Source organism: Salpingoeca rosetta, assembly GCF_000188695.1.
Source record: "Salpingoeca rosetta unplaced genomic scaffold supercont1.29, whole genome shotgun sequence".
Taxonomy (NCBI): Eukaryota; class Choanoflagellata; order Craspedida; family Salpingoecidae; genus Salpingoeca; species Salpingoeca rosetta.
Genome location: NW_004754905.1, coordinates 736,672 through 744,821, shown reverse-complemented (window position 1 = coordinate 744,821; position 8,150 = coordinate 736,672). Strand labels below are relative to the sequence as shown.

General features: G+C 56.4%; 6 protein-coding genes across 6 annotated transcripts in view; all 6 read right to left on the bottom strand.

Moving 5' to 3' along the window:
- Positions 1–444, bottom strand: part of PTSG_12857 (uncharacterized protein) — a gene marked incomplete at both ends in the record, with an annotated part of 2,088 nt that extends 1,644 nt beyond the window's left edge. The window contains one exon of the mRNA XM_004989455.1: positions 230–444. Coding sequence (XP_004989512.1) covers positions 230–444 — 215 coding nt within the window. The remainder of the gene's footprint in view (positions 1–229) is intronic.
- Positions 445–767: 323 nt separating this feature from the next.
- On the bottom strand, positions 768–2,117 carry PTSG_12856 (uncharacterized protein; the record flags this gene model as incomplete). Its single annotated transcript, XM_004989454.1, has 1 exon — positions 768–2,117. The coding sequence occupies one exon, from the start codon at positions 2,115–2,117 to the stop codon at positions 768–770; it is 1,350 nt and encodes a 449-aa protein (XP_004989511.1).
- A 280-nt stretch (positions 2,118–2,397) lies between these two features.
- PTSG_09255 (uncharacterized protein) lies at positions 2,398–2,742 on the bottom strand (the record flags this gene model as incomplete). The annotated part of the gene is made up of 1 exon (XM_004989453.1): positions 2,398–2,742. One exon carries the CDS (start codon positions 2,740–2,742, stop codon positions 2,398–2,400), a length of 345 nt encoding a protein of 114 aa, XP_004989510.1.
- A 116-nt stretch (positions 2,743–2,858) lies between these two features.
- Positions 2,859–5,763, bottom strand: PTSG_09254 (uncharacterized protein). The gene is made up of 6 exons (XM_004989452.1): positions 5,322–5,763; positions 4,875–5,066; positions 4,361–4,483; positions 4,019–4,084; positions 3,668–3,788; positions 2,859–3,369 (listed from the first exon to the last, which is right to left on the bottom strand). Exons 1-6 carry the CDS (start codon positions 5,403–5,405, stop codon positions 3,311–3,313), a joined length of 645 nt encoding a protein of 214 aa, XP_004989509.1. The 5' UTR covers positions 5,406–5,763; the 3' UTR covers positions 2,859–3,310.
- A 932-nt stretch (positions 5,764–6,695) lies between these two features.
- PTSG_09253 (short chain dehydrogenase) lies at positions 6,696–7,469 on the bottom strand (the record flags this gene model as incomplete). The annotated part of the gene is made up of 1 exon (XM_004989451.1): positions 6,696–7,469. The coding sequence occupies one exon, from the start codon at positions 7,467–7,469 to the stop codon at positions 6,696–6,698; it is 774 nt and encodes a 257-aa protein (XP_004989508.1).
- Positions 7,470–7,723: 254 nt separating this feature from the next.
- PTSG_09252 (uncharacterized protein) overlaps positions 7,724–8,150 on the bottom strand; it is a 2,146-nt gene continuing 1,719 nt past the window's right edge. The window contains exon 5 of the mRNA XM_004989450.1: positions 7,724–8,100. Within this exon, the coding sequence (XP_004989507.1) occupies positions 8,026–8,100 (75 nt within the window). The 3' untranslated portion in view covers positions 7,724–8,025. The remainder of the gene's footprint in view (positions 8,101–8,150) is intronic.

Below are 8,150 nucleotides of genomic sequence, written 5' to 3'. Positions count from 1 at the left end.
CACCCCCCCCCCCACGTCCAAGATTCTCTCCTTCTACCTCAATATTCACTCGCGCTCCCTTTGGAGTGCGCGCACACACACACACACACACACACACACAGAGACAGACACACACACACACACACACACACACACACACACACACACACACACACACACACACACACACACACACACACACACACACACACACATACAAGCACACACACAAGCACACACACACACACACAACCTTGAGATGATCTGTGCGACCTCGAGGGCCGACTGCAGGTAGCCAAAGGTGATGCGATCAACGCCGAGGCGTGCCGTCATGTATGGCAGCAGCGGCTGCGTCAGCCAGAAGGAGCAGGCATACATCATCACGTTGAGGTGCAATGCCACGGCGCCATACACGGCCGAGCTGCTTCGCACCTGCAACACATCCTGCAATGAAGGTGCGCGCATTGTATGGGTGGAAGGAGGCGGAGGAGCGCGTGTGTATCGTGTTGTGTGTGTGTTGGCGGTTTCGCTGACTGGTGGTGATCAGTGAGTGGAAATGACGGTTGCGCTGTGATGATGATGATGATGTGGATGTGCCAGCAGTGCTGTGCTGTGTTGTGCTTTGGCTGGTTGTTTACGCCGCTGTTGCTTTTCCTGGGGAGGCATAGGAGCAATGAGGGGAAGAGAGAAGGGGAAGAGAGGAGGGGAGAGAGGGGAGAGAACAAGGCAGGGACAGCATGTCCACCACCTCCAAGCCATACACACACACACGCACACACAAGGCATTATCAGAGGAGACCGTCATGTGAGAGGGCGCGCGCGAGCTCCTTCTCAAACATGTCTAGCCTGTGCGTGTACTTGGCAGACACCCGCAACACGCGTGATACCAGCCCCGCCGCGAGCACGGCTTCGCTGTCACCTTCGCCACTGCTCTGCTTGTCCCTGCTCAGCTTCGCCTGCCACGACCCATCATTCGTCGCTGCTATGCCTTCATCTGCGTCCTGCTGCGGCTGTTGTTGCTGCTGCTGTGGCTGTTCTGTGACTTGGCTGTCTGTGGGTGCTGCCTGCACCTCGCCTGCATCCACGCCGTCCCCGTCATCGCTGCCGTCTGCCACATCCTGCTTGGTGAGCACGAGGTAGAAGGTTGGCTCGGGTTGACTGGCATGTGCCTTCACCGCCTCAACATATGCTCTGGCATCCGCGGCCATAGTCGGTGATGACGCCTCCACGGCGATGAGCGCAACGTCAAACCACTCGGACGCAAACGGCGGCAGCCTCCCTGGCGGCGAGGCATCCCTGTCTTGCCCGTGTGCGCCTCCATCACCACCTGCGACATTGGCCGCTGTCGCTGTTGCTGTCGCTGTTGCTGTGGTCGTAGCTACAGTTGCAGTTGTGGTTGACGGGAGAGTGGGTTGAACCAGAGCGGCAGGCACATCCCACAGCTGCAGGCTGACCTCCTCCTGTTGTGGTTTCGCAGCGTCGTCAGAGGGCTGGAGCCGTGTGTGCTGTTGTTCCTGGTCAACAATGACAGCAGAGCCAGTGCCGGCGATGTTGTGGCTGCTGCTGCTGGTGGCCTTCTTGGCAGCCGGATATGGGAGGGTGGCCAGGAAGAACTGCACGGCGTCTGCCTGTGTGTACGCGTCGGTGAAGTTGCGGCCCTCCAAGCGAGAGGCCAGCACGGTCTTGCCGGCCCCTGCAGGTCCGACCAGCAGCACCTTCAGCACGTTGGTTGCCATGGCCGTGCGCGGCCGCAGCGATGCGTGCACAACAGCTGAGGCTCTCGCAGAAGCCCGCTTGCCCTTCTTGCTCCCGCCGCCACCACCATTCCCGTCACCACTCCGCTTGCCAGCACTATCGGGGGCGTGCCCCTCCTTGTTCTGTCTGGAACCATAGTCGCTGCTGTTGCTGCCGCTCACCGCAGATGGCAAGACTGCGCCAAGCGGCAAGGTGGTTGTCGTCGCCAGCACGACCGTGTCTGTGCTCTGGGCGTCTGCTTCCTTCTCCCGCGCGCCCTGCCCGTGTGGCACGTCAATCACCACCGGGTGGGCGATGGCCGCGGGCGTAACGGGCCGCGTGGAGGCCGGGTCATGGTCCTTGGCCTCTGCCACCTTTGTTGCCGTGCTTGCGCCACACCCCATCCTGGCGTGTTTGTGTTTGTTGTGAATGATGACCTGCTTGCGCTTCTGTTGTCAACGGTTGCTGGCTGCGACGTGTTCCTCGTCTTGTTCTTCAATTGGGTGGTGAATGAAACAAGGCAACGTGCAAGCGTGCAAGCAAAGGAGGGGAGAGGGAGCGGTGCCTGGCGAAGGGAAGCAAACGAGCAAGGCAAAGTCTTGGATGGATTGGGACTACGAGACGAAGCAAACGCGCACAGCAAAGCAGAGTGAGCATGTACAGCAAAGCAAAAGCCGTGTGCCATCAGAAGTCGGAGACGCGGCCCTTGCGCTCCCAGTCGCCATATCGCGTTGGCTCAGGTCCCTTTGGCCCGCCTTGCTCCCCTTCCTTCTGCTTGAGCACCTCGTGTGGGCTTGGTGCCTTAGCCTTCTTGTTATCGCCGTTGCCGTCGCCGTCGTGCTTGTTGTCGTGTTGAGCCTCACCACCACCAGCGCCAGCGCTGCCGCTGCTCCCGTCGCTTGCCCGCAACGTCAGGGTGGAGGATGACAGCCACCTGTGTGTGGCAAGCAACAGCGCCTGCTGCTGTGGCTGTTGCTGTAGGGCGGCAACACCACGTGCCGTGCACAGCGCACGCAACAACCTGGCCATCTTGTTCGTCTGGTGGGTTGGCTCTGGTGTGTTTGGTTTGCTGTTGGGTTGGTGTTTGTATTGGGGGCTGCAATGCTGATTGACATGAGATGATGATGAATGGATGATTGAATGGAGCATGTGGATGGTGTTGGTTGGTCCGTGCCATAAGTGGAGGTGGTGGTGGTGAAAGGGTAGTGCAATGGCATGTTGGACTTGGCTGCCTGGTGGTGGTAGGGGGGGGGATGACTGGGTTCATTTCGCTGCTTGACAACCACGACCACAACCACAGCAAAGGGAACATCAACATCAGCAACAACAGCAACGGCACATGACGAGGTGAACACAGGATAGGGAAGAAGACGCAAAGCAAGCGCTCACATCACACGACGCAACAAAACACGGCTGCACAGCCACACGTACAAACACACGCAGTGCAAGCAAGTACAGATGTGATACAAGGAGCTGCTGGTGGAGAGGGCATGAGGGGTAGATCGACGGCTGAGATGCATGTATGTGTGTTTGTGTGTATGTGTGCAGTGAGTGTACTGCAACAACAAGGAGGTATGGTGGGCTGGTGGGGATGGGTTTAGGACGCGGGTGCGGCCTGGCTTGGCTCGGGCGCAGAGGTGGCGGGACCAGCGTCGGCTGTTGGCAGAGAGGCAAGGGAGAAGGGGAGGGGGGTGTTGTGGGGCGAAGGGTGTAAGGAGTCGGCGTAACGTCGGGAGAAAGCATTGACAAGCAAACAGGTACACACACAGCCACACACACAGCCACACAGCCACACACACACACACACACACACACACACACACATACACACACAGCCACACACACACACACACATGCACACGTATGCACACGCAGGCCACACACACACACACACACACACACACACACACACACACACACACACACACAAGCACAAAAGCGTCATGGTACACACCCTGTCCCTTCTTGTCCTTGCCGCGGAGGGGCAGGTAGAGCTTAAACTCTGCGGGGAGCTCATCTTCGCTGTAGAGGCGGTCGCTGAAGTACACGCGCCGGATGCGGCAGTTGGCGTGGATCTGAGCACACACACGGGGATGGTGGTGGTGGTGGTGGTGGTGGTGGTGGTGGTGGTGGTGGTGATGGTGGTGGTGATGAGGTGGGAAGGTTGGGGTCAGGTGGAGTGGAGCGATGTGGGGTAGGGTGGAGTGATGGCGGTACAAACGTGCATGCACACACACACACACATCCACATACACACACGCACACGCACACATCCACATACACACACGCACACGCACACACACACCTGGACGCGCTGCGCCTCAATGAAGGTGGTGCCGTATGCTCGTCGCGTAAAGTCAGCAAGGTTGAACTGATGAAGGAATTGGCGGCAGCGGCAGCGGGGCATGATGTAAACGACACACGTGAGATGGACAGGTGAACGGCAAAGTGGTTGTAGAGGGTTGGGGACACAGGTACTCGCAACACGCACACACAAGCACACTCAAGCACACACACACACACACACACACACACACAGACACACACACAGACACACTCACACACACAGACACACACACACACACGCACACACACAGAGAGAGACACACACAGAGAGACACACACAGACATATACGCAATCGCGCACCTGGATCTGGTTCCAGCCCTCGTCAAGGCGCATGGGCATGGAGCAGATGAACGGCTTGACGCGTGTCGCGCCCTGGTAGTTTGACGCGCGGAACCGCCGGCTCACGTTCTTGTCATCGAGAACCTGTACGTACAACACAGCATGATGATGGAGAAGAGACGGCAGCGACATTGGTCATGAGCCTTCGGATCTCATTAAACTGTGGCGCAGGGAGAGACAGACACACCGACAGACTGACAGACTGACAGACTGACACACACACACACATACATACATACATACATACACACACACATACATACATACATACACATACATACATACATACATACATACATACATACGTACATACATACATACATACATACATACATACATACATACATACATACATACATACATACATACATACATACATATACATATACACACACTTGCACACACAGACACACAGACACACTTGCACACACACACACACAGACACACACACAGACGCACACACAGACACACGCACCTGTACTTCGAATGTAAAGTACTTCTTCATGTTCTTGACAATCATGACGAGGAACGGCAGCTTGATGCCGAGGGTCTGCTTCTTGTCTGCCGGGCATGTGATGTATGTGGTGCTGACGTTGGTGCCCATGATCTCGATCACCAGCGACTGGATGTCGTCGTCTGTGATGCGCTTGATGTGTCCATTCCGCACCTGCGCGCAGGAAACGGGTGCAAACCATGTGTTGTCATGAGCGTCGCAACCAAGTACAAGCAAGAAAAAAAAAAAAAGGAGGCGCAACGGGGAGTCGCAAAGACACAACGAAAGGCGCAGCGAAGGCGTAACTAACCAATACCCTCCCTCTTCACTCACACACAGAAACACACACACACACACAGAAACACACACACACACACACACACACACACACACAGAGCACACGATGACGACGCTGCCGCAACAACACACCTCCTTGTGCCAGATCTGCAAGGGTTTGCTGCCAATGCTGTAGAGGATGGACAGGAACCCCGACTGGTATGTGTTCTTGAACATTGTGGACGGTGGATTGGTAGATGTACGTGTATGTACGTTGTGTGGCGGGAACAGTTGGAGTGCCGAGAAACAACAACAACAACGGCTTGGCGAAGCTCAATCAAACGTGGGTGTCTTGTTTGCGGTCGCTACGGATCACACGCTGCGTATCACTCAGGATGACGACGTGGAGCTTCTTCGTGGTCTGGCTGACTGGAACTGGTTTGGTGCCAATGGAAACGCTGGTCGATAGCAAGCGAGCGAGCGGTGATATGCGGTGGTGGAGCGGGGTGTTGTGTGTGTGTGTTGGTTCAGCTTGGTTGTCTTGGCGAAAGTGCACACAGCAGCAGCAGAGAAGAAAAAAATACGCCAGCAGAAAGGTTGCCAAGGCGAAAAATATAAGATGATACAACAAATTGTCGTCAATCCGGCTGTTGTTCACTGTTGTGTGCGCTTATGAGCTGTGTTGCTGACGTGAGCGCTTGCGATGCTGTCCATATCCGACCAGGCCACATGTGTTTGTGTGCGTGCGTGTGTGTGTGCGTACTTTGCTGTTTGTTGTTGTTGTTTGGAGAACGCTTGGCTAGGAGTGACCACAGCACGGGGGATGTTTGATGGAAGTGCACTGTGTGGCACAAGAGAACACGTGCAAGCGCACCGACACACACACACACACACACTGACGGCAGTTCATGTAGAGGCGCTTTATCGCGACGAACACCCAAGGCACAAACAAACAAGTGCACGGAGCAACACCAAGCGATCAACATGCGCCATGTGAAGGCATACGCAGTCGTACAGAAACATGAGAAAGAAACGCACGCGGGGGAGGGGTGCGCACAGCAACAATCAACACAAGTTGACATACACAATGCACATATCAACACACACACACACACAATAACACACACACTCTCTCTCTCTCTTTCACGCCTGCACCCACACCCACACCCACCCACACACACCCACACACACACCCACACCCACACACACACACACACACACACACACACACACACATCGGCGTGTCGAAGCTCCCCATACTTTACCACGGTTCTCAAAAAGCTATACTTCAGATTGATTGGGGTCTTCTACGCAGACTTAATTCTGTTCGGTAAGGTGTTGCCTCTAGGTTGTGTGAGCCATCCTTTTCGGTTTTCGTTAGGGCAGTAACGCATGAGCTATCTTAGAGCTGAGCACACCACCACCACCACCACCACCACACACCACACACACACCACCACCACACACACACACACACACACACACACACACACATCAACACATAAACACACGCGCGCGCACGCGTGCTCATTGGGCAGTCCAGCCGCCGTCGAGTGCAATTGCCTGAGCAGTGATGTTGCGCGCATAGTCCGACATCAAAAAGTCGCACGTGCCGGCGAGCTCCTCCACCTCGATGAAGCGACCCTTGGGCATGGGCCGAAGCATGATGTTCTTAATCACCTCCTCCTCGCTGATGCCGTGGAGCTTGGCCTGGTCTGCGACCTGGTTCTCCACAAGCGGGGTGCGGACGTACGCGGGGCAGAGGGTGTTGACGGTGATGTTGCTGTTGCCGGTCTCCAGCGCCATGACCTTGGAGAAGCCGATGAGCCCGTGCTTGGCGGCAACGTACGCGGACTTGCCTGGCGAGCCGACGAGGGAGTGCACGCTGCCGATGTTGATGACGCGGCCATAGCCCTCATCGCGCATGGTGGGCAGGACGGCCTTGGTCAGCGCTGCCACGCCGACAAGCATGACGTCCACCAGCTTCTGCCACTTGTCCATGGGGAACTCCTCCAGCGTGGACACGTGCTGGATGCCGGCGTTGTTGACGAGGACGTTGGGCTTCTCCTGCAGGCCGCGGATCACAGACTCGATGGACTCGACGTTGCCCGCATCCAGCTGGTGCGCAGAGGCGCTGCCGCCCTTGGCCACAATCTCGTCCACCACAGCCATGGCCGGGTCGATGTTGAGGTCCGTGACATACACGTGGTGGCCCTTGGAGGCGAGGAAGGAGGCGACGCCGCGGCCAATGCCGCTGCCTGCGCCCGTCACAAGCACGCGTCTCACAGCGTGTCCAGCCATGCTGCTGCTGTTGATGTTGCTGGTGGTGGTACTGCTTGTGGTGGTGGTGCTGCTTGTTGCGAAATGACACCAGTGACGTGTGGTGCGCGCTTTTGTTTTTGGTGTTGTTGTTGTTGATGGTGTTGTTGAAGTTGTTGTTGGTGTTGTTGATGATGGTGTTGTTGTGCATGTGACGAGACTGTGTGAGAGCTCTCCTCCCTCCTCTCCCTCAACTCATCCTTCCCCCCTCTCCTCGTTCGCTTGAGCTCGAAGGTAGCATGGCATCGTTTCGATGGAAGGGGGGGGGGAGGGTAACAAAGGGGAGAGAGAACGACGGAAGCGGCAGCAAACAGCAGCACGAGCGATGAAGCAGAGGAGCGCTGAGAACGAGACGGGAAGAGGAAGAGGCGACACAAGAGGCAAAGCACGCAAACAACTCGCAATGTGCAGCTATAGGGGACTAATGCCAGTGGTGGAGGGAGAAAGGAGAGAACAGAGAGGAAGAGAGGAGAAGGGAGTTGTTGGTGTTGCAATGGAGGTGAGCAGATAGAGCGGATGCATGAGAGAGGAAAGAGGGTCAACCCCACGCAGGCGTTACAGAGTACTGCAGAGGAAGGCGGTACGTCCCTTTCGCCGTCACGTGCCCATAGAACTGCATGCGGTGTGTGTGTATGTGTGTGTGTGTGTGTGTGTGTGTGTGTG